The sequence below is a fragment of the Nerophis lumbriciformis genome, linkage group LG34 (assembly GCF_033978685.3).
Source record: "Nerophis lumbriciformis linkage group LG34, RoL_Nlum_v2.1, whole genome shotgun sequence".
Lineage (NCBI taxonomy): Eukaryota > Metazoa > Chordata > Actinopteri > Syngnathiformes > Syngnathidae > Nerophis > Nerophis lumbriciformis.
The window spans coordinates 6,300,251-6,325,000 of record NC_084581.2 but is presented as its reverse complement, the minus strand read 5'-3'; the positions used below and the strand labels follow the sequence as shown (position 1 = coordinate 6,325,000).

General features: G+C 40.2%; 3 protein-coding genes across 5 annotated transcripts in view; 1 reads left to right on the top strand and 2 right to left on the bottom strand.

Moving 5' to 3' along the window:
* The window catches only part of hivep2a (HIVEP zinc finger 2a), a 125,110-nt gene extending 113,872 nt beyond the window's left edge, over positions 1-11,238 (bottom strand). Inside the window, exon 1 of the mRNA XM_072912212.1 lies at positions 11,010-11,238. The gene's annotated coding sequence lies outside the window, so the exon portion shown is untranslated. The remainder of the gene's footprint in view (positions 1-11,009) is intronic.
* Positions 10,459-20,359, top strand: aig1 (androgen-induced 1 (H. sapiens)). 2 transcript variants are annotated; one of them, XM_061929276.1, is made up of 7 exons: positions 10,459-10,875; positions 12,416-12,571; positions 12,734-12,835; positions 13,114-13,185; positions 19,443-19,558; positions 19,637-19,803; positions 19,871-20,359. In XM_061929276.1, exons 1-7 carry the CDS (start codon positions 10,735-10,737, stop codon positions 19,888-19,890), a joined length of 774 nt encoding a protein of 257 aa, XP_061785260.1. In that variant the 5' UTR covers positions 10,459-10,734; the 3' UTR covers positions 19,891-20,359. The 2 variants fall into 2 exon arrangements, with proteins under 2 accessions (XP_061785260.1, XP_061785261.1); XM_061929277.1 differs by lacking the exon at positions 13,114-13,185 and having other exon boundaries at positions 10,467-10,875.
* Positions 20,360-23,376: 3,017 nt separating this feature from the next.
* Positions 23,377-24,702, bottom strand: adat2 (adenosine deaminase tRNA specific 2). 2 transcript variants are annotated; one of them, XM_061929280.1, is made up of 6 exons: positions 24,445-24,701; positions 24,156-24,260; positions 23,948-24,098; positions 23,767-23,873; positions 23,636-23,708; positions 23,377-23,525 (listed from the first exon to the last, which is right to left on the bottom strand). In XM_061929280.1, the coding sequence occupies exons 1-6, from the start codon at positions 24,523-24,525 to the stop codon at positions 23,497-23,499; spliced, it is 546 nt and encodes a 181-aa protein (XP_061785264.1). In that variant the 5' UTR covers positions 24,526-24,701; the 3' UTR covers positions 23,377-23,496. The 2 variants fall into 2 exon arrangements, with proteins under 2 accessions (XP_061785264.1, XP_061785262.1); XM_061929278.1 differs by having other exon boundaries at positions 23,377-23,708; positions 24,445-24,702.
* Between the last annotated feature and the right edge of the window lie 48 nt (positions 24,703-24,750).

Sequence of the window (24,750 nt, the reverse complement as noted above, 5' to 3'; positions counted from 1 at the left end):
TCCAAAGTGTTTGCTTCATGTGATCCACACCTGCACACACTCCAGCTGAAGCAACAGTATAGCTGTGACAAAAACACAATATGTGGTACATTATGAATAGTTAGCTTGTTTCATTGCAGCAGTTGTGATCTTCTAACCTAAAACTTAAAAGTTCACTTATGCAAAACCAACATTTCTTACCTATTGGCAGAGGTGGGTAGTAACGCGCTACATTTACTCCATTACATCTACTTGAGTAACTTTTGGGATAAATTGTACTTCTAAGAGTAGTTTTAATGCAACATACTTTTACTTTTACTTGAGTATATTTATAGAGAAGAAATGCTACTTTTACTCCGCTCCATTTATCTACATTCAGCTCGCTACTCGCTACTAATTTTTATCGATCTGTTAATGCACGATATGTTTGTTTTGGTTTGTCAGACAGATCTTCAAAGTAGGATCTATCGCATGCCTGCGTTTCACCAAATACAGTCACTGGTGATGTTTCACTCCGTTTCACCAATCAAACAGAGCCAGGCGGTCACATGACCGTCACACGTGGACCCCGACTTAAACAAGTTGAAAAACGTATTCGGGTGTTACCATTTGGTGGTCAATTGTACGGAATATGTACTGTACTGTGCAATCTACTAATAAAAGTTTCAATCAATCAATCAAAATTGTGAAGGAAAAAAGACACTTTTTTATTTCAACCGTACCTCCCGTCAAAAGCCTAAAGACTGACCGTACAGTTCCTGTCTTCACAATAAAAGTGCCGCTCCATCGCGCTTGCGCTAACAAAATAAGAGTCTCCGAAAGCCAGCGCAAACAAGCTAGCAAGCTACGGAGTTTGCCGCCAATGTATTTCTTGTAAAGTGTATAAAAACGAATATGGAAGCTGGACAAATAAGATGCCAAAAACCAACCACTTTCATGTGGTATTACACAGAAAGGAGGAACTTTTTTTCTCCTCCATTTGAAAACGTGGACGTAATCAGCACTACTGTCTGATTCCAATCAATGCAAGTCATCAGAATCAGGTAATACACCAACTTATATTCTTGTCTTCATGAAAGAAAGGAATCTATATGTTAAACATGCATGTATATTCATTAAAACACCTTTAACATGTGAACAAAAACGGCAAAATAAATAAATATAAATTATATACTGTATATATAGATGTATGTGTAGTGTATATATATATATATAAAATATATATATATATACACTACACATACATCTATATATATATATATACTGTATATATATATATATATATATATATATGATATGTGTGTGTATGTTTATGTATATATGAGGTAGATCACCTCAACTTAGTCATTTGAAAAGTAGCTCGCCTGCTGAAAAAGTGTGGGCACCCCTGGCTTACATGAACTCAACGTCAAATTTGAGGAAGCACATCGCGGTAAGTAATGTTAGTAGATATTTTGGCTGTCACCGTAGGCTGATGTTAGCTTCCCTGCTATGAATCACTGTCAGATGCACATAGTGTGGGGACATTTATTAACGCACTGCAGCCTCATAAACAGACAGAGATACACACACACGCACACACTCACGCATGCATACAAACACCAATCAGAAGTGCACAGTGTGTTCTCAGGTGCAGCCCACACCTATCAGTTTATGGTTTGCGTAAAGGCTAACTTGTTATTTTCCTTTGTAATCTCTGCCTACTGAGCCTATGGTGCTGTTAATTTATTGTGGCTCAATTTGCCTTAATTTTTTTTATGTTAATGTATTATTATTTAATATATATTATTGTTTTAGTTGCTTAAGATATATTCCTGGCTCTGAATTTGCTCATTGCTATTTTCATGTTTTTGTGCATTATTTGTTGCCACCATCATTAAACGACAGGTTACTCATCAGTTACTCAGTACTTGAGTAGTTTTTTCACAACATACTTTTTACTTTTACTCAAGTAAATATTTGGGTGACTACTCCTTACTTTTGCTTGAGTAATAAATCTCTAAAGTAACAGTACTCTTACTTGAGTAAAATTTCTGGCTACTCTACCCACCTCTGCCTATTGGTACCTACTGTTGTGTATTTTAGATAAACATAAATTCCAGAAATGTTAAATCAAACTGTGGTGGCATTGTGGAGATATTTATAAAATAATCTAGCCTTCCTTCACACTACAAACGATCAGTTTGGAATTTGCTCAACCTGTGACATTTTTCGCATCGATGACAACAGCGGAATACCCATCTATATATCTATACGCCATTGTAAACCGCGCAGTAGTCAATAAGCTCTTTTGTACCCCTATCCTCTTGTTGTGAGGCAGACTGGCTCGTAAATGCACATGCATCATCCGCTGTTTCTATTTCTAATACTAAGTAGCATGTAGTTCCAACTTATATCTGTCAGTACACATGATTTGTAAGCGTTAAAAACTACAACATGGCTGACAAGGAGAAGACGGTGTCGAAGTGGAGGCACATAAATAAGACCGCCCACAAAATGGTACATCCTGAAGAAAGGTTCAGAAAGCTGCTTGAAAAAGACCTGTAAAACTTCTGTGGAAAATATGGACCAAAGAACCACCATTATATGTTAAGTAGACCACATGGAAATGTTTTAAATGTTTTAAAAAAATCATATGACCTTTAAGATATGTTTAACATAAAAATAAAAATTTTAAATTGTTGTCTTTTATCAAGAATCTTGGCCTGAAGCGCTCAGTCAGTATGTTTACATGCACATACCTGAAAAATGACTCTTACACTGGTCATGTCCCAAGACGGGACTCCAAATATTGACTGTACTACAATACGTGGTGCTATAGGGCTGCAACAATTAATGGATTACATTGATTAATTCCATCGACACAAAGCTTTGATTTATATTCTGTTACTTCTATGAATTGTTTAGTGAGTGTAACTAAGACAAATTGATAAAATCCAGACCAAATGGAGTGTCCAGACATTTAACTATAGATTCCGCACATCAGACTGGTGATGTGTGGGTGTCGTGATCTGTGTGGCGGCAAAATGTTGTTTAAATATATATTTTTTAATCATTTTCCTGTGGGCCTACTGTGCCCAGAAATATGCAAACAATCCCAGCTTCAAACGACTAGCATGAACAACAATAATAATACAGTACATCTATACACTTAATCCATTAGAACTGTACTGTCACAGGTTTTTCTTTTTATTATAACTTCTTGAGAAGCTCAAAATATTAGAAACAAATCCCGTTGTTTTTAAATGAATACCTATCATACAGTGTCAACCAAAAGTAAGTTTTGATGAGACAGATTTTTATATTGGATCTAAGCTATTTGAACAAGCAATCTTAGCGTTGTGTTACAGGTGACAAAGCAATTGCAAACTAAATTATATTTTTACAATATGCAAAGGACCAATAAAAAACGAGCTGCCCCCGCGGGCTGTCCTTTGGACATCACTGACATAACAAAAGGAAGTTCTGTCCTATGGAAGCAATACACAAAGCTGTGTGGGGAAAAAAAAAAAAACTTGCAAACTTACCAAACATGTCGTCATTCTAAAGGCGTTAAAACGAACAAGTGTACACACAGCCACTTGCCTGAGGCTCTTGTACTGAACGCAACGCCGTGCAAGACGAAGCTCTTCAGTGACAGCTGACTGATTAATAACGCTTACTCATACTCACACTTAAAAGGCTGCTCCTCTTGCTGCCACACCTACTGCAATTTCCCAGCTTAAGAGTGGGCAGGTTTCCTTGCTTAAAAGGGGCCCTATAATGTGAAAAGCAATTTTTCTTATCTATTGGTTCCGGTTTTTGTGTATTTGGCATCTGCATAAGTCCCGAAAATTTGAAATCAAACCATGGAAGCATGGCCGAGATATTCATAAAACAACCTTGCTTACCTTCATACTTTCTCCAAACAATTTGGAATTTGCCCAATTTTTGACGTTTTTCCCATTGGTGACGTCAGCGGATATCTCCATACATGGTAAAGTTTACCTGAAGAGCTTTGTGTAAGTCCGACATAGTAGCCCGACGGTGTAGTCAATAAGTTCCGTCTTTTTCCTATCCTTTTAGTGAGAGGCACACTTTCTGCATCCACTGCTTTTGCCATTTTTAATACAAAACAGCGTATAGTTCTAACTTATGTCAGTACACTCCATATGGAAGCGCTAAAAACTACAACATGGCTGACGAGGAGAAGACGCTATCAAAGTGGAGACACGCCACATACAGTAAAAGAGACCGCCCACAAAACGGCACATCCTGAAGAGACGGTAAGAAAGCAGCTTCAGGATGGTCTGTAAAACAATCTGTGCAAACTTTAAACCAAAAGAACCACTATCACATGTTATGCAAACGACAAGGAATTGTTTTAAATGCAGAAAATAAAATCATAAAATTACCCCTTTAACATATTTACGCCTTACATAATGTCTTTCCATGCACTAATCCCTCTCCCAGTCTCTTTACACTTGCCTTGCATAAACACACACACACACGCGCTCACACACACACCGACGTAACAAGGTGCGGCACTGCTGTTATATAACATCTGGAGGCCAAAGGTCAAGCTACCTGGCGGCTAAAAAAGTACACCTTCAACAAGACAACCCAACAGAAGCTATCAATCAATCAAAGTTTATTTATTTATCTATAATCACAAGTTTCTCAAAGGGCTGCACAAGCCACAACGACATATCCTCGGCTCAGATCCCACATAAGGGCAAGAAAAAACTCAACCCATTGGGCGCAGGGAGAAACCTTGGAGGGGACCGCAGATGTGGGAACCCCACTGCCCCTCCCGAGCGACTGGTGCAATGGATGCCGAGTGAATACGGATATGGCCCATTTTTTTAATCTCATGCCCTGCCACATCATTTTACTCGGCCCGCCACATCATTTTACTCGGCCCGCGAAAGCCTGGAAATAATGTGCGTGAATAAAGCACTTCATCTTTCTCGCTAAATGTTTTTGGGGTTTTTTGACAGAAAAAATGCATGTACTGTATACATATGTAATGCCTATTAAACTTTAATATTATCTGATCATGCAAAAAAACATTATTCTAATTGCAACATATATGGTATTCCAAAAAACGTCAATATCTGGGATAGACTATTACCCCCGCCCCTTAGCACACTAACCACCCCCACTCTACCCCGCAAACCTGAGAGGGACAAGCGGTAAAGAATGGATGACTGGATAGAAAACAAAAATATATACCTATATATCTGCTTATCATTTCAAAGAAAGTTACCCATCACATTGTACATTTTCCAAATGCAATTGTGTACTAATATCACAAGGCGATTATACATTGATAATCACCTTTACCAGCGGTCCTCTGAGGGCAGCCTTACTGCGATGTGGCTCTCAATGAAAATGAGTTTGACACTCATGCGGTATCCATGGGTGGATACAGCAATGGATAGATGAACAGTATATGGGAATAAACAGCACCCTTCACTGGTCACTTGCAGTACTGACACAATGTTTTTTACTGGTCATATGAATCAGGGGTGTCCAAAGTGCTGTTTAATGACCATTTGCGACCCGCAATTCTTATTAGCCGCCAAACATTCTACAGACAAAAAACCCCAAAACAAAACAGTCAGTATTAGACCATCGCACAGAAAACTGGAAATGGCTCGAATCTTCCAAAAATGCCCGACTACCTGTGCATCCATATAGTAGCCTGCTCTTTGGTGTTTTTCATGTGTCCTGTCATTACGAATATTGACAATTGTCGGCAGGATATTAGCAAGATTCGGTAAGTTTCTGAGTAGGTTTCAAAACCTCAAAGGTTATTTAGTTGCTGAAATAATAATAATAGTAAAGAATAATAATCAAAATACGAAGAAAGTTATGTCACCAACGCATAAAGCCGAGATGTAGGCTGTTCTATTCAATAGTTAAGCACATGTTGATTTGTGTTTATCGTGTCCCACACAGTATTCAAATCATGCAGGAACAGTGGACATGCAGTCCTGGTGTACATTTATATAAATGTTTAAGGTTATGTTTAATTCGGACAGTTTAAACGTCCGTAGCCCAGCTTGTGGTGAGGAATGACACAGCTAAATAAACATTAAACTATTTACTTTAGTCCTGATTGCTACATCCTCTATAGAGGAGTTTCCATTTTGGAACATTTCGGAGGAGAGGAAGCCAACGCTTCAGACACAGCGTGTGAGACACTAATTGACATCCTGGTACAGACACTTATTTCCACAATGGGAAACTTCCAGACTTCCACACAAATCACATCCAGCTTCTCCCAGGATTCTGTTATTTTAGAAGGGTCAATGCATCCAATCACTGTGGTATTTTCCATCACAGTCTTCCAAACCCCAAATCATCTGCTTTACCATCTTTCTCCTTCACTCTGCTGTTATAAAATAACTTTTGTGGAAGTCTTTTCTACTCTCCTTTTCTCTCTCGGCAGTCCATGAAAAACTATGATCACAATCACATTGGCCTTATTTATCTCTATTGAAATTATATGCTGGGGATGTAACAATATGGAAAATGTCAAATCATGGTTATTGTTACCAAAATTATCATGGTTATCAGTCTTGCGGTATTGTTTAATGTGCTCAAAAGTACTTATGTATCACACTGAAATCATTTGACTAAGTTATTAAAAATATATATATATACTGTATATATATAAAGACACTGTTAGAAAACCCACCATTTTGCATGTTGTGTGTTTCTTATGCTTCACTAATAGTGTTTTAGTTAGTTTTAATGGCCAAGCTTTTGATGTTTTAAATAATGGTTTGTACTGTAGAACTATTTATTAAGTAGTACATAACAAATAAAATCTATTATTTCTAGCAGGTGTTGTGTCCTACTCTGTTCAGCGGTCCCTGAACCTACCGTAAAAACACCTCTGTCTTGTAATCCTCGATTACTCAAGCTAAGAGATCCCAGTGGTAGGTTCAATGTGCACAATTAAATACGGTAGTTGATCAGACAGCAATGTGTTTATAGAGTGTAAATTTCATTTGGGGTGTGCCGTTTCTAAATGGGGAAAGTCGTTAATGTCTCTTGTTTTCATGTTGGCATTTAAGCTAACAAGTTGGCAGCAGTCAGTCCGTGAGTTTCTCAAAATGCAGTTATCAATCTTGGTTTTTAGAATTTTTTTATTTAAAATGGTAATACTAACTGTGTGTAGTTTTTACCGCGGTTATGATTAACATTTATTGCTACATCACTATACATACAATGACCTTCATTACATTAATGTTAGTAGGGTTGTCTTCAAATAGTCAAAGATTCAACGATTCCATGGAGTCTGATTCGACTATCAACCTCGCAGTCAAATCGCCGGACAGGGTAGGCAAGTTGAAATGAGTACTTGCTGAGGCCCCCTTGTACAGCAGGTGCGTTAGGATAGATCTATTGCGTTCATCATGTCTTCTGTGAATGTAATATAATATTGTTTTTTTAACATGTCCTATCATATTGTTGATGTAGATGCCCATATCTGCTGTACAGATTTACTTTACAAAATAGAAGTGTGGGATACTTCTCTTGTTTGCTTCTTATTTGTATTTGGACATTTTTAAATGGATTTATTTAATGTTTGGCGCAGCCAGACCGGAGCAGGAGAGGATTGAAAGGACAAAAAAGGAAGACATAGGGTAAATAAAATATTCTAGTGTGCAGACAACTAGAGTTTAGAGAGTGAGAGATCTCTCTACCTGCTTACAGTTTCAGCTGTCACTTCAGCCTTCCTTAGAGCGGTCAATGCCTCCTGGTGTGACGTGTCTAAAAACATCTTGCCGTTTTTTCGTTTAACACATCTCTTACTCTCTGAAAACAACTTCTGCCCTAATTGTTAGTAAAATAAAGTACAGTACATAAATGAAATATGGTTTCCCCTAATGTATTTGATTGTGACGGTGCGCCACGGCAATATATTAGCCCCTACACCTTAAAAATGGGGAATTTTATGTTAAAACAAAATTTTGTAATATAATGTATTGTAGCGTTCAGAAAAAGATACACATAGTCTAACGTTCTTTTTTACTTTTATTGCCAATTTTATACTAACAATCGCCTCAATTCCAGCAAGTGTTTCCTCCATGCACACACGTCTCTGTGTTTTACTCCGAGACGCACAACACTTCCTCATTCTCCGCCGACACTACGTGTTCACAGACCACGGGAAAAATGAACATCACAACACACTAACACACACATAAACACTAGCAGGTAGGTACAGTTTGAATCAATATATATACACAGTTTATTATTTGCGCACTATTGACAAGGGATGCACTGGAAATTTGGCCGAAAAAGACGTACTTTTATCAACAAAACAGCCTTGCCGAAACCAAATACTGTGATAACGTAATCAATATGCACAGGGTTGTCTGGATCAGAGGCAGCATGTCCGCGATGTGGACATACTTCCATGTATTCGATCTTCAAAATTTAAGGTGACACTGGTGGCTTTTAAGGAGAGAAAGGCTCCCAGCAGCGCAAAGCAAGCATGACGTCAGGCTCTCTGCAGCTCGCTTTTCGTTGTGCACATGGAGCTACAGAAGTAAAGAGTCTCTTAACACGAGACACCAGAAATAGATGCTACATTTGTTGTGAGTCAATTTTAATGAAGAAAGAGTAATTAAAAGAATTGGAGAAGTCTCTAAAAAAAAATCTCAACGGAGTACATTGTACAATAAGCAGCAACAATTGAAAAATACAGAAAAACGATATTATGTAAGAGAAAATATATGTTAATACGATAACAATAACATGTTTGTTTTAAATGTATGTATACTTTTTTTTGTTGCCTTTTTTAAAGAAAATATACTATCTGTGTTGGCCCTGCAATGAGGTGGCGACTTGTCCAGGGTGTAACCCGCCTTCCGCCCGAGTGCAGCTGGGTTAGGCTCCAGCACCCATCACAACCCCAAGAAGGACAAGTGGTAGAAAATTGATGGGTTGATATGCAAATAATGTGATTACGTTATATTGACCACGCCCATAGCCACGCCCCCACCACCAACGGTTTCTTGGAAATCTCGGGGAAACCCTGTACTGTTTGACAGTAAATAACTGGTGCAGGTGAAGCATAGTGTGAGTCCACGGGACTTGATGGGTGACAACATTTCTCAGTCTTGATTTTAGTTAGACGGCCACGTTTCAGAAGGTGAAAGTGTCCAAGTTAGTGTCTCCAAGGACGCCGCTTCTTTGCCCTTGGAACATTCCGCTGCACTGTTGCTTTTGGTTCCATTTGACTGCACACATATAGTTCCCGAGGAAAGTCGGATTTGATCCTCATTTGTCAGTTTGTCAACCTTGTGGAATTTTAGGATCCCATTATGAAGTCCTGGTCAGCTCTCAAAATGTAATTCCAACTCACACATGGAACTTGGATGGACTAAATGGACTGTCAAGATAATTAAGATGGCCATGGTTAAATGTTATATGGTCCTCAACAATCACGTTTAAGGTAGCAATTGTCCATTTAAAGCCTGAACCGTATTGATTTTAAACAAGGGGTGTCCAAACTTTTTTTTAGCAAGGGTTGCTCACAACATATTTATGGATGCTGCGGCCACTTTTGTACATTAAAGATAATACAATATAGGTCAATCAAAATATGCTAAACTATCTAAACAAAACCTCCACATCTTAGATGTGTTTCACTGTAGGTGAATTAGTGTAATACTTAATCTTTAAACTTACAGCATGTGGAGCAGACGGCGTCCACAAAGTACATCCAAACATGACATGACAATCAACAATGTCCCTGCTTTAAGCTTAAACTTAAATAGCCTTGATTGCTAAAACAAAGCAGGTGCGGAGAATAGTGCTCAAGAAAGACATGAAACTTCTCCAGGAAAATACCAACAAAACAGTAAAAGCCACCAAAATAGGAGCGCAAGACAAGAACTAAAACACTACACACAGGAAGACACCAAAATACTCCAAACAATTCACGGTGTGATGTGACAGGTCGTGACAGTACTTTGAGACAAGAGCTATAGTGATGCATGGTTGGTTATGGTTTGAATTCATATCCAACACTTGTGAAAATGACTTTTTATTGTCAATATCGGCTATATTGGGTTCAATGTTTTTATGTTTTCTGCTGGTGGTGTGCCGCCGCATTTTTTCAATGAAAAAAATGTGCCTTGGGTCAAAAAAGGTTGAAAAACACTGGTTTAGACAAAATTGTTACTGATAAATAGACAGATCGCTGGATGGCTATATTGGTGTAATATTAAGCCATGTATTACAAATAAGATAATCCATCCATCCATTTCCTACCGCTTGTCCCTTTTGGGGTCGCTGGAGCCTATCTGAGCTGCATTCGGGTGGAAGGCGGGGTACACCTTGGACAAGTCGCAATCTCATCACAGGGACACCGATAGACAGACAACATTCACACTCACATTCACACACTAGGGTCAATTTAGTGTTGCCAATCAACCTATCCCCAGGTGCATGTCATTGGAGGTGGGAGGAAGCCGGAGTACCCGGGGGGAACCCACGCAGTCACGGGGAGAACATGCAAAGTGTGATATTTAAAGATGAAGCTCCCTCCCCCTAGCATCATCATCGTCACAACACGGAAGCAGACGGCACACTGGAGGGGGGCAGGAGGCAGACACGGGGGGTACCGGGATCGCTTAAAGCCAAGAAAAGAGGAAATCATCCACCTCGTCCTCGCTTTAAAATAATCCGACGCAGTGCAGCAAAGAAAAATTGGGATTTAAGGGAAAAGGCGGGCTAAAAGGGAGCATCATGGCGCTCATTCCCTCACAGGTTCTTCGTATGACCATACTGCTGTCCTACTTCTCCATCCTGTGCCACTACAAGGCTCTGGACATGCCGGCTCACCAAACCTACGGAGGCAGCTGGAAGTTCCTCACCTTCATAGACCTGGTGAGGCTACTAGCTAGCTTGTTAAGCTAATTAGTGTCACTCTGCTGTGGTGTCATAAATGAAACGTATCTTTGTGTCCCGCGTAACTGTTTACGTTGTTTACAAATGACCAAAATAAGCTTGTTGTTGCATACCTTCGGCCACAATTGGGGCGTTAGTCAGCCGAACACGAGCAGGTGTTGTCGGTCAGAATGTCACCAACGCGCCGCCCACTTCACTCTGACGCCATGAAGCTAGCCAGCTATCTTAGCATGCTAGCTACCCTTCTTCTTCTTCTTCTTCCTCTTCTACATTTTCTTCCTCTTCTTCTTCTTTGTGCAATTTACTGTCTGGCACTGTGATCCTTATAAACATAGATATACATACAAAGCACATATAGCAAATCAATGTAACAGCTAGTAGAAGCCAACATGCATTAGGTTAGATAAATACTGCACAATGACATTTATTGTGAAACACAGCTCCTATCCTTGATGAGCAAGTAATACAGGACAAGCATTCACAGGCCAGCTAACACAAGGATAACACAGCAACAAGACACCTATTGTTTAACCGTTTACTAAATATATCTGACTTGTATACTGGCTAGCAATGACATCCATGACTGTTGACAGGTTAAATGGTAAATGGGTTGTACAAACCCCTTTTCCATATGAGTTGGGAAATTGTGTTAGATGTAAATATAAACGGAATACAATGATTTGCAAATCCCTTTCAACCCATATTCAATTGAATGCACTACAAAGACAAGATATTTGATGTTCAAACTAATAAACTTTCTTTTTTTTTTGCAAATAATAATTAACTTAGAATTTCATGGCTGCAACACGTGCCAAAGTAGTTGGGAAAGGACGTGTTCACCACTGTGTTACATCATCTTCTCTTTTAACAACACTCAATAAACGATTGGGAACTGAGGAATCTAATTGTTGAAGCTTTGAAAGTGGAATTATTTCCCATTCTTGTTTTATGTAGAACTTCAGTCGTTCAACAGTCCGGGGTCTCCGCTGTCGTATTTTATGCTTCATAATGCGCCACACATTTTCGATGGGAGACAGGTCTGGACTGCAGGCGGGCCAGGAAAGTACCAGCACTCTTTTTTTACGAAGCCACACTGTTGTAACATGTGCTGAATGTGGCTTGGCATTGTCTTGCTGAAATAAGCAGGGGCGTCCATGAAAAAGACGGCGATTAGATGGCAGCAAAATATGGTACATATTGTACATATTACATATTGTTATGATAGTGTCTTTTACTACATTATATATAGATTTACAGTGTGTATATAAAACGTTCATAGAGGGTTTTTAAGTTGTTTTAGAGGGCTTTGAAGGCTACAAGGGTGACTCTTATTAGCCGTATCTTGCAAGCGTTTTTTAACATCTTTAAAATCCTAAAAAAAATAGACACGTGTTCTTGTCTCTCATAAGGATTGTGAACGATAGGTAAAATTCCAAAAAAGTGCAGTTCCTCTTTAAGAAAATTTGCTTTTATTGTGCTTGTATGACCCAGAGAGCTGACTAATAATTCAACCTTGCAGGTGATCCAGGCGATGTTTTTCGCTGTGTGTGTGCTGATCGATGTCTCCAGTCTACTGACAAAAGGAGGAGAAAATAGGGAGCAGGAAAGGCAGCTGAGGAAGCTGATTAGCCTCAGGGATTGGTTGATGGCCGTGCTGGCGTTCCCTGTTGGAGCGGTAAGCACATGGGCGCACACACATACACACACACGGACACACACACTCACACACAGAGTAGCTTGACATAGGATGTCAGTGAATTATCTTGTTTTGATTTTCATTTACTGTATCTTCCATCTTTTATTATTTGTAAGCATCTTTTTTCTTTTGTGCCTTCAGTTTGTAGTGTTCACTTTCTGGAGTCTCTACCTGTATGACCGAGAGCTGGTCTACCCCAAACTCCTCGACAACTTCATTCCTCAATGGCTCAACCATGGCATGGTGAGTGACTCTGTTGCCACTGGCAACAGACGCTTGCAATCAAACAACAATAACAACACTTCCTAAGGCAGACTACCACCACAAAGTGGTGGCACAGAGCAGACATACACACTATTTGCTATTCATCTGATCTTTGACACCCTAGACTCTGCATTACATGACTGATGTATCACATGACTGATGCAGAACAAAAAGCTTCAACCTGCTATTTGTGTTAGTGTCTTGTTACTACCGAGCATGTTTGTGTGTGCACGTGTTTGTGTGCTCCGGCTCTTCAGGAGGTGATGGAACAGGCAACTGGTTGCCTCGACGCTCTCGCCAAGGACAGAAACAACCAGAACACCACCAACGTGCGTGCGTGCGTGCGTTTGTGTGCGTGTGTATATTAGCCTATAGTTACAGTTTACAAACTTGTCAAATGATATGAGACCATGTGTTAATCACAAAAAAAAAATATTTGACGCATAAACCTTAGGCTTAGGTAAGGCTTATTCACAACTTATGTCATAATTTTTTTGGCTGAAGAAAGTTCTATGACTTTAGCTCCAGGCTTCTTATGTTTGTTTGATATTGTCATTACTGCCACAAGTGGTGGAAACGTGTATTACAGTAGCAGTATAGACCACAGTTAAGAAACAGATATTTTGGCTCGCCCAACAATGGCACAGAGCAGACATACACACTATTGCCCTGTGTTTAAGAAACACTAGACTAAGTCAACGAATCGTCCCAGCCCTAGTCAAAATGCTGGCATCATATACTGGCTGCGTCTCAAGCTAAGAACAGCTGAAGAAGGGTGCGCGACCACAGCATAAAACACAAGGCTACTGCACATATATCTGCTGCGTTTGGACATCCTGGGACGTTAAATGCGGTTGGTCTGTGATCAATGAACTATGTGACTATTAAAAAGAAATGATGATGCTACATCATCTATGTCTATGATGCTACATGGCCCTGCGATGAGATGGCGACTTGTCCAGGGTGTACCCTGCTTTATGCCAGACTGCAGTTGGGGTAGGCTCCAGCACCCCCGCAACCCCAAAAGGGACAAGCGGTAGAAAATGGCTGGATAGAGATGCTACGTTGACGTGACCATCAACAACCCTATACTGAACACATTTGATCAACAATAATGTAGCAAGCAGAATAACAGAAATATTTATACATTTTAATACATTTATTCGATTGACAGTGACAGTTTGACATTAACTGTTAAAAAATGACTCTCCGACTTGCGTGCACACACGCACACACACTTATGAGACACGCACACCATCTTGACGCATCACAACTTCACAAATATTTGTACTAAACACATCAGGGTGGGTATAATAACAACTTAGACTTAGACACATTTTATTGATCCACAAGGGAAATAAAGTTTCATCTACAGAGTTACATTCAGCTAGGAAGAAAATGCTGTTGTAGCATTCACACACACACACTACATCACCATGACGACACATGTAAACACTGGCTGGATTGATACAGCCTTTTCACATTTAAAGTCTTATCTTTTTTATGGATTTCAAAATGTGAGTAAAACTCCATCTGCCATGATACACATACAGTCATGGTCAAAAGTTTACATACACTTGTAAAGAACATAATGTCAAGGCTGTCTTTAGTTTCCAATAATTTCTACAACTCTTATTTTTTTGTGATAGAATGATTGGAGCACATACTTGTTTGTCACAAAAAACATTCATAAAGTTTGGTTCTTTTATGAATTTATTATCGGTCTACTGAAAATGTGACCAAATCTGCTAGGTCAAAAGTATACATACAGCAATGTTAATATTTGGTTACATGTCCCTTAGCAAGTTGCACTGCAATAAGGCGCTTTTGGTAGCCAACCACAAGCTTCTGGCAAGCTTCTGGTTGAATTTTTGACCACTCTTCCCTCTTGACAAAATTGGTGCAGTTCAGCTAAATTTGTTGGTTTTCTGACATGGACTTGTTTCTTCAGCATTGTCCACACATTTAAGTCAGGACTTTGGGAAGGCCATTCTAAAACCTTAATATTAGCCGGATGTAGCCATTCCTTTACCACTTTTGACGTGTGTTTGGGGTCATTGTCCTGTTGGAACACCCAACTGTGCCCAAGACCCAACCTCCGGGCTGATTATTTTAGGTTGTCCTGAGAAATTTGGAGGTAATCCTCCTTTTTCATTGTCCTATTTACTGTCTGTAAAGCACCAGTTCTATTGGCAGCAAAACAGGCACAGAGCATAATACTACCACCACCATGCTTGACGGTAGGTGGTGTTCCTGGGATTAAAGGCCTCACCTTTTCTCCTTCAAACATATTGCTGGGTGTTGTGGCCAAACAGCTCAATTTCTGTTTCATCTGACACCACATGGACAAAGACAAGACCTTCTGGAGGAAAGTTATGTGGTCAGATGTTGAGGAATGGTCAAAATTCAACCAGAAGCTTGTGGATGGCTACTAAAAGCGCCTTATTGCAGTGAAACTGGCCAAGGAACATGTAACCAAATATTAACATTGCTGTATGTATACTTTTGACCCAGCAGATTTGGTCACATTTTCAGTAGACTCATAATAAATTCATAAAAGAACCAAACTTCATGAATGTGTTTTGTGACCAATAAGTATGTGCTCCAATCACTCTATCACAAAAAAATAAGAGTTGTAGAAATTATTGGAAATTCAAGACAGCCATGACATTATGTTTTTTACAAGTGTATGTAAACTTTTGACCACGACTGTATGTGTCTAAGTACAAAAAACACACATATATTTTGCGTAAAAAACACTTAAGCGCAAACGGGAGAGTATGGCCCTAAAAATATACTTAATATGTGGCCACAATTAGATGCTGGAACAGACTATTTCTTCTTCCATTGTTTCTGTATGTGGATTTTTTACCCAATCAATTACACAGGTTCCATTATATAATTGTCTGAATTACATTTTGTAGAGTCTCCATATCAGCACCTGGTGGCCCCTCTTTTTGTCATGTGACTCAGCTGTCCCAGGAGTTCATTGTGTCAGTGTGATGTTGTCCCGGTTTTTGCTCTAGACCGCAGGAACGATCACTGCTCCTGCAGCCAAGGGGTGGGTGGGATTTTCCACGAAGACAAAAAGATGGCCTCCTGGGCCAAACCGCAGACATCAAGGGGGATGGGGGTAATGAAGGTGAGAGGGACAACGGGGTGAAAGACCTAGAAGCTTCTCTATACTTTGAGAGCTCAAGTGTGACAAGTCCACTCAAGACAAACTTAAACAACCAGCAGACTAAAAAGTGTGTGCGCGTGCGTGCGTGCGAACAAATTAAGGGAAGGGAAGCTAGCATTTTAGCCCCCCACACCCTCACTAAAGTGACATAGTTGCCCTTGCGAGTCTGACCTTGTCAGGTTTCTGCGGGGGAGTTGTTTGCTAAAAAGCACACAAGAATGCAGGAACGTGCGTTCGTAGTGGATATAAAAAGTCAACAAAATGATAGTGTGTGTTTGATTAAGAAAAAAAAAGAAAAGTTCATTTTGACTTTGTTCTGTACATTTTACCACTCGTGTTCTTCTTTGAACAATGGCAGCCATCCTCGTTTTCCTTCATCTTGGTCTTCTACAACACCTGGAAAAAATGATGCAATCATCAGACTTGGAGGATGTTCATTTAGTTGTTTAATTTTGTTGAACAAAAGCAGACAAAAGACATGACACAAAACTTAATTTCACATTTCAACGTTCTGGCTTTGAGAAACACTTAAAGAAATCAAGAAAATAAATTGTGGTAGTAACATTTTCGTTTTGAGTTCAAGCAGAGTAAAAAACACTCAATTCTGAGGAAAACATTTTAAAATCACCCTGTAAATTTTTATTTTCTAAACATGCATCATATTACATCTGTTCATTGGTCTGCAGTTAAAAAGGATTATTCACACATTTTTTTCCTACCTCACGATGATCCCTTTATTAACCGTAATTTAATACATCGTGGGTATTTAATCGCAAAAGCTCCATAATACCATGTGTTTTAGTCCCCCTCACTTGCTATGAACGGACATTATGCTGGCACATAATTTTCGGCACAACCTGCCTGTAAACAAAAAAGCTAAGTTACACCAGCGGTGCACAAGCCTATATACACCTATCGAGAGACACGCTAGCATGCTACATTAGTTTAAAATGGTAGCAGGACAAGGTGGGGGGGGTTTTCACCCCCAAAAAAGCTGATGTCAGCAGTGTGGGAACATTTCAGGTACTTTAAAAATGACCAGGGAGTCATTGAAGACGTTGACTTACCCATTTGCAAAGCCTGCTAAAGGCTAAAAGGTCTAATACCTCCAATATGATGCAGCGTCTGCGGGATCACCACAGACGAGCTTGTCACGCCAAAGTAGAGCTAAGACATAAGTGAGTTAAATTATGTTAGTGGAATGTTGGGATAGGATATGATGGATTTTGATTATCCCACTATGGGGAAATTATTTGGTCGCAGTGCAGATACAAAAAGTTAGGTAAGGTAAAAACACATTAAAACGAAAGGGAAATATCAAAGAACACAAATGATGTAAAATACATTAAAGAGCACAGAGCTGATATTTACAGCTACAAAGTAAATCACAACAAAAAATGAGAAATAAATAATACATATTTTGTGTTGTATCCGTGTTGGCCCAGTGATGAGTTGGGGACTTGTCCATGGTGTACCCCGCCTTCTGTACGTATGCAGCTGGGATAGACAAGCGGTAGAAAATGGATGGATGGCACACATACGATTGCACCATGCACAGACAAACAACAAATTTTCCTCCAAAAAAAGATGTCTGATTTAGAATATTATCAGGATATGATCAGAGACACTTCAAATTGTTAAAGCATGAATTACAACAAGCATTAGCAAACAGACTAAACAACACGTTGACGCCCGTATCACTACAACATGAATTATAAATGATAAAACATTGAATATTAAGAGTATGTGAACCATTCCTACTTTCCTGACGACCTCCTTAAAGTTTTGTAACCAACTTGAAATATTCATACGTCCATCCATTTTCTATCAATGTCCCTCAAGTAGCTATAATGTGTCAAACATGAGTGTGTAGTGATTTGCATATTACCCATCAGCATACTTGCCAACCCTCCCGATTTCCCGGGAGACCCCCAAATTTCAGTGACCCTCACGAAAATCTCCCGGGGCCACTATTCTCCCGAATTTCTCCCGATTTCCACCCGGACAACAATATTGGGGGCGTGCCTTGAAGACACTGTCTTTAGCGTCCTCTACAACCTGTCGTCACATTCGCTTTTCCTCCATTCAAACAGCGTGTCGGCTCAGTCACATAATATATGCGGTTTGTACACACACATGAGTGACTGCAAGGCATACTTGATCAACAGCCATACAGGTCACATTGAGGGTGGCCGTATAAACAACTTTAACACTGTTACAAATATGCGCCACACTGTGAACCCACACCAAACAAGAATGACAAACACATTTCGGGAGAACATACGCACCGTAACACAACATAAACACAACAGAACAAATACCCCACCCCCACCCCCCATCTCCCAAATTCGGAGGTCTCAAGGTTGGCAAGTACTGTATGCCCATCAGGCTTAATAAATGGTTTAAATGGGTGTATTTTTTAATCAAGTATGGTATTATTATAATTTTTTTATAATGTCGACATAGTTCAGTGGGCAAGTTGTGTGTTTTTGGACCACATTTTTTAACAATTTGTGGTACAAAATTGTTCTAGATTTGATGGTTAAATAGTAAACGTGGAACAATCCGTGGGCTGAAGTTTGGGGACCCTTGAGTTAATTAATATTTTGGCGTACCACTGGATAAAGCCCACATACCACAGTTTAAGAAACACAGACACATACTATATTGTACTGTTAAAATCTATAATCGTTGCATTCCTAGTGATGTGTTGTAGTGTTTTTGTTAGTTTTTATATTTGTTTTTAGTTTTGTTTATGATTCCATATATTTTTCACTATGCTTGATCTAAAAATGAAACCTTTACTACCACAATTTATTGTGTTTATTTATTTTAGTGTTTCTTAAAGCCAGAAAGTGGCCATTTCAAATTATTATAGTTCTGTGTCATGTCTATTAATTTTTTTTAATTTTTAATTTTACAAAATTAAACACCAGAATGGACCTCCTCCATGACTGGTGATTCCATCGTTTTCCCAGGGGTTGTAGTACAGCGTGGCAGATGTCCAAAATCATAAGCTCCTTTTTTCATTGGTCCTCGACATATTGTAAAAATAAAATAAATTAATAATCAGATGCATGATTATATATGACACGATTTAGCTTTGTCATCGATGACACGAAGCTATGATGTTTTGTAAATAGCTTTGCATAGATTGACATTCACTGGATACCTTTCAGCATCGTTATCTTCAATTATTGGGTATGCAACCCTCGCTGGAACAAGTTTGGAAACTAAAATGTCCAAACATTATTGGAGTAATATCTAATAGATCTCATTAATAATAAATCATTTTACAATATGCCCAGGGACAATAAAAAAAAGATTTAGTGCACTTTGGTCACCTCTGTTCTACATCATCTGAACAAAGTGAAACTTAGTAAAAAGTGTTCTTCCTCCTCTCAGCACACTACAGTTCTGCCCTTTATCATCATCGAGATGCGGACCACACACCATCGCTACCCGGATAGATCATGTGGCCTGGCGGCCGTGTGCTCCTTCGGCGTGGGGTACATCCTCTGGTAGGACCACCACTCACATTTTAAATGTCAGTTTGCATGCAATGTGCAGGTCCTGCTGAAACTGTGGTTCCCCTGAAGGACTTGCTGGGTCCACCATGTGACAGGCGTTTGGGTGTACCCCATCCTCGAGCGTATCACGCCGCTGGCCCGCGTCCTCTTTTTCAGTGCACTCACTGCGGTTCTTTGCGTTTTCTACGTCCTTGGAGAGATCCTCAACAGCTACGTCTGGTACAAGCCGCACACAGGTATGCACGCCCACACACACCTGCTTGGACATGTGGCCCCCCTCAAACCTGCCTCTTTTCCTCCCAGGAAAGGTCAAAGGTGAGTGAACCTTCTTGGGCATCGCATTAGGCCTTGCCAGCACACATGAGGATGGGGGGTCACGCCTTGCCCACCTGGACAGCACAAAGAAAACCTCAGTGGATCTGCAAGATATTGCTACCTTTTACCTTCATCCATTAACACGAGGGAGATGTAAACAAACAAAATGGCTGCTGATGTTGGCTTTTTTATAAACACCCATTAGACGGTACATGTGTCTCAAATGAAAGACTTCTGTCAGTACTCTTCAATTAGTATACTGTGCAACCTATTAAGTTTCTGAGTGTGTGAATGCTGTCATTGAAGTAATGTCCCAAATCTTCTACTGTCTTTATGCACTTAACAGAAATAACCATTACAAACTTTTCTAACTTTATAGATTGAATACTCTGTGCTGTGTCTCAATTGGTGCACTTTGATACTTAAACTTAGTCCTTCAAGTGCGTAAGTGTCCACACTTAGAAGTACGGTAAAAAGCAGTACTTCTTTTCCTATATATAATACATATCCGGATGTTGTACTTCGAACACTGAAAATGGTGAGTGTGCGGTGATAGGACACTTACCTCTCTCTACAGTCGCCATCTTGGCTACGTAACGGACGGGGATATGCTAACTTGAGTGGTCTTTTAAAAAGGGGTAAAAAAGGTAAATGATGTGATGGTTATTTCTGGCAAATGTATAATATCAGTAAGTCCAGGGGGGACCCCGCCTTCCGCCCGAATGCAGCTGGCATAGGCTCCAGCCACCCCCATTACCCTGAGAGGGATTAGTGATAGAAAATGGATGGAATTTGATACCACATTGTCGACATTCACACACTCAGGAAGTAAGTACAAAGTGTACTGGTGATAGGATTCCATTGACTGCAACATTCATTTGTTCACATATCTTTGTAGTCTTCACATCTCCTGACAGGTCAAAGCCTTGAGGTCAGGGTGGTCTTAGGTCAAAGGACATCTAAGTTTACAAGGTGTCAAAATATATTTTGCGATAAACCCCATCAAGTCATACCTCACATGAAAGGCCTCGATGAGGGCTTTCCATACAAGTCGTTCATGGTTGCTATCGTTATTTCTTCAAGTGTTCTTGTAATTCTTCCCCCTGTGATGATGCAATGACTTGAATGTTAAAAAGCTTGCAAACCAACAAAAACAATGAATAATACAGACAGACAAGCTTACTACTGATGTTTAATTTTGGGTTGGGGGTTGTTGAAGTATATTATATTACTTGTTGGTCGTGGAGAAACACACCCACAGGCTGATGAACTCTGCACATAAACAATATTTATTGGATCAAAAACAGGTCAACATCAACTCTCTGTGATCAATAAACTAAGTTGTTTTCAGTCAAAGTGAAGTATGTTGTCATCATTGGATCCTTCTTTATTTTCAGACATAAACTACCACCCTTGTGTCTTAACTCCACTGCTTTTGAAGTCAAATAGTTCAAACTTGATGGCTTTATTTTGCTGTTCTCTCACAATGTGATATTCTCACATTACACTTATTCCTCAATCAAAGACACTCTTCATTAGCGTTTTCACCTTGTGTGTGTGTGTTCATTAGCATGTCCTCTCCTCCGCTCTGAGGCGACACATTGAAACACTCAAAATATTCTGCTCTGCACTACTAAGCATATATTTGCATGCTAACGAGCTGAAAGGAGATTCACATTATGTGTGTCCAAATGTGCAACAATATGTTCAAGAAATAAGTAAACATAACTGTCCACATTAATGCTTCATATTGCCATCAAATTACTCTAATTGGAAGGAATCACATTTTTAATAGAGAAAATGCTGTCATGCGGCTCCTTTGAAGTGTACACGAAAAGGAGGTTCAAAGACACCATCTTTATCCTTAATGATGGTCGCAGCGTTTGAGCGAGCATGAAACCAATGTTGATTTATACACTTTCTCAGCATTTTATCATCTCTAATTGGACTTTCCCTCGATGTGCTACCTTAAGGAGACTTCACCTCACACTTAGGAGACATTTACCAAAAATAATAAAAGTGGTGTCCTTCCTCAGTGCAACGACACACGAATACAAATTATTCCGCCGCATGCACACAATTATTGTAGTCGTCATTTTGTTTTTGTACAATTAGTTTTTGGAGCCCTTATTTAACCACAAAAGGATTCAAGGAATTCTGTCACACGTGACACATATCAGATGGCATGGAATATATTACCGGAAGTCTAAGGGACAAGCGGTAGAAAATGGATGCATGCATGGAAATCTCAAAAAGCACCACATGAACAAGAGGATGTACATAATAATTTGAATAGAGTAGGTTATAAATGCCATCCATCCATTTTTACCGCTTTTCCCTTTTAGGGTCGTGGGGGGTCGCTGGAGCCTATCTCAGCTGCATTCGGGCGGAAGGCGGGGTACACCCTGGACAAGTCGCCATCTCATCGCAGGGCCAACACAGATAGACAACATTCACACTCACATTCACACACTAGGGCCAATTTAGTGTTGCCAATCAACCTATCCCCAGGTGCATGTCTTTGGAAGTGGGAGGAAGCCGGAGTACCCGGAGGGAACCCACGCAGTCAGGGGGAGGACATGCAAACTCCACACAGAAAGATCCCGAGCCCGGATTGAACTCAGGACTACTCAGGACCTTCGTATTGTGAGGCAGATGCACTAACCCCTCTTCCACCGTGCTGCCTTAGGTTATAAATAACATAGGTTAATAGGAATATATTAGAAATAAAATAGAATAATAGAAAACTAGAATAAGGTGTGATTCTATAGTGGAAATATATGTAACAATAATGACGGTGAACCAAACCAAATAAAATCTGAGTTCAGCGCATTAGTACAAGTTAAGTATTATTTGTGGAGACTGGTATCCACCTCATCAGAGTTCAGCATTCTTAACAGCTTCTGAAAAAAAGTTGTTCCTCAGTCTTGTGGTCCTACTCTGGATGCTCTACAGCCTCTTGCCTGAGGGAAGGGGCTCAAAGAGAGGGTGTACAGGGAGGGTGAAATCCTCCTTGCTCAGAGCACTCTTTCTGCATCTGCTGATGAAGAGGTCTGAAGTGGTGGAAAGCTCCTCTGAGCAGCTTTCACCACTCTTTGCAGTGTCTCCTTCTCTTCAGCCGTTCAACACCATTATGATGCCGAAGGTGCTCTCTACCACACATCTCCAGAAGCTCCTAGGAATGGAGCTCCCAAGTCCAGCACGCTTCAGCTTACCGAGGAAGTAAGAGACGCTGATGTGCCTTCTTGAGCAGGCAGGAAGTGTTGTGGCTCCAGGTAAGGTCCCTGGATAGAGGAACCCCAAGATACCTGAAGCTGGAGACCACTTCCTCATCTGCTTTTCTGGTGTGCTGGGGGAAGTGGGGTGCCTATCCTTCTTGAAGTCCACCATCACCACCTTTGTCTTTTTTACATGATGCAAAAGTTGTTGCTTTTGCACCAACCCACCAGATGTTCTACCTCTTCTCTGTACTCAAGACTCATCATTGTCTGTGATGTCATAACAATAAGAATGCATTTAATCATAAACTAGACAGCGTACCTTGTTATTATTTTTATTACAATCATGACAACAGACAATAAATAGTGTACAAACATTTGAACTACTAATCTGGCTCACTCTTTTCTGGTTTTGGGTTTGGGGGCTGAAAGAGAAAAACAAACCACATTACCTAACAATTATGGTGAACCCGTTCGACTTTAGATGGTCCACTCTAAGTGTAAAAGTATGGAGAGATAAAAGTTCTGCTGTCACCATTTGGGTTCTCCTGCTTATAGAACAACTTTAACATCTCCACAGCTTCTTCTGCTCTGTGGCCTGAGACACACTGTTGGCACACACACACACATTATTAACATAAACATGATTTATGAGAGAATACACACCTTGAAGGATGTTCCAGTTTGAGGCAGGTCTGCAGAAGAGATATCCAGGACTGATCCACAGCCACCAAAGCGCTCGTTCTTGCAGCCGTAAACCACCACGGGAATGTCTGCAGGCGGGTCAAAGGTGACTAGCGATGCAATGCTGGAGGTGGGGATCACCCGAAATAATCCAGGAGGATACTCGTGAGACGTAGAGCAGCAGCACACATGATGCACGGTTCCACGGTGACATACAACACCGTCTGTTCACACACGCTTCTCACGTCCAGGTTGTTATGACCACACCAGTTCAGGACCTGGTCCAAGGCCACCATTTCTGCATGGCGAGTTGCCTAAACACACACAAAAGTTATGTATGCCTTGGATGGAGTGTGTTTAGACACGCTTACGTTTTTGGTCTCGTTGACCTCGTTCCTTCCCCTCCCCACCACCTCATCCTTGTAGACCATCAAACATCCAACTGGAACTTCTCCGTTGTTCAGGGCATCGTTAGCCTACACACACACACACACACACACACACACACACACACACACACACACACACACACACACACACACACACACACACACACACACACACACAATCACAATAAACATAACACTCCCATGCATACAGCAAAAAACACAATTTAGCTTAAATGTGTAAATTGGTCGTTATTTTACAGTAATTACTGACCATGTCAAAAGCGCGGCCCATCCACTTTTCAATGTCCCCGTCAGTCGCACAAAAAATAGCTTTACCGTCCTCTGTGTCCATGTCGAGTTTATTTTTTTCTTTACTTCACGCTGAAGGACGATACTTAACTACATAGTATTTCTATAAGGGGGTTTCTGTAAACATGTGTTCACGTTTCGGACTACTCGGGAGTTGTTTCAGTTCTGTGGGTGTTTCACGCTATCGTCGACGGGGGAAGGCAATATTGGACGGACCGGTTTCGTGTTTAACTAACCGGAAGTTAATAATTACTTTATCATAAATGTT

What these genes read in the sequence shown, in the direction of transcription:
- aig1 (XM_061929276.1), top strand. Translation starts at nt 10,735, where the DNA reads ATGGCGCTCATTCCCTCACAGGTTCTTCGTATGACCATACTGCTGTCC. An exon ending in TGGCGTTCCCTGTTGGAGCG is followed by an intron (nt 12,572 to 12,733) that starts GTAAGCACATGG and finishes TTGTGCCTTCAG; the next exon opens with TTTGTAGTGTTCACTTTCTG. An exon ending in AATGGCTCAACCATGGCATG is followed by an intron (nt 12,836 to 13,113) that starts GTGAGTGACTCT and finishes CCGGCTCTTCAG; the next exon opens with GAGGTGATGGAACAGGCAAC.
- adat2 (XM_061929278.1), bottom strand. Translation starts at nt 24,525, where the DNA reads ATGGACACAGAGGACGGTAAAGCTATTTTTTGTGCGACTGACGGGGAC. An exon ending in TGGGCCGCGCTTTTGACATG is followed by an intron (nt 24,261 to 24,444) that starts GTCAGTAATTAC and finishes GTGTGTGTGTAG; the next exon opens with GCTAACGATGCCCTGAACAA. An exon ending in TGCTGCTCTACGTCTCACGA is followed by an intron (nt 23,874 to 23,947) that starts GTATCCTCCTGG and finishes ACCCGCCTGCAG; the next exon opens with ACATTCCCGTGGTGGTTTAC.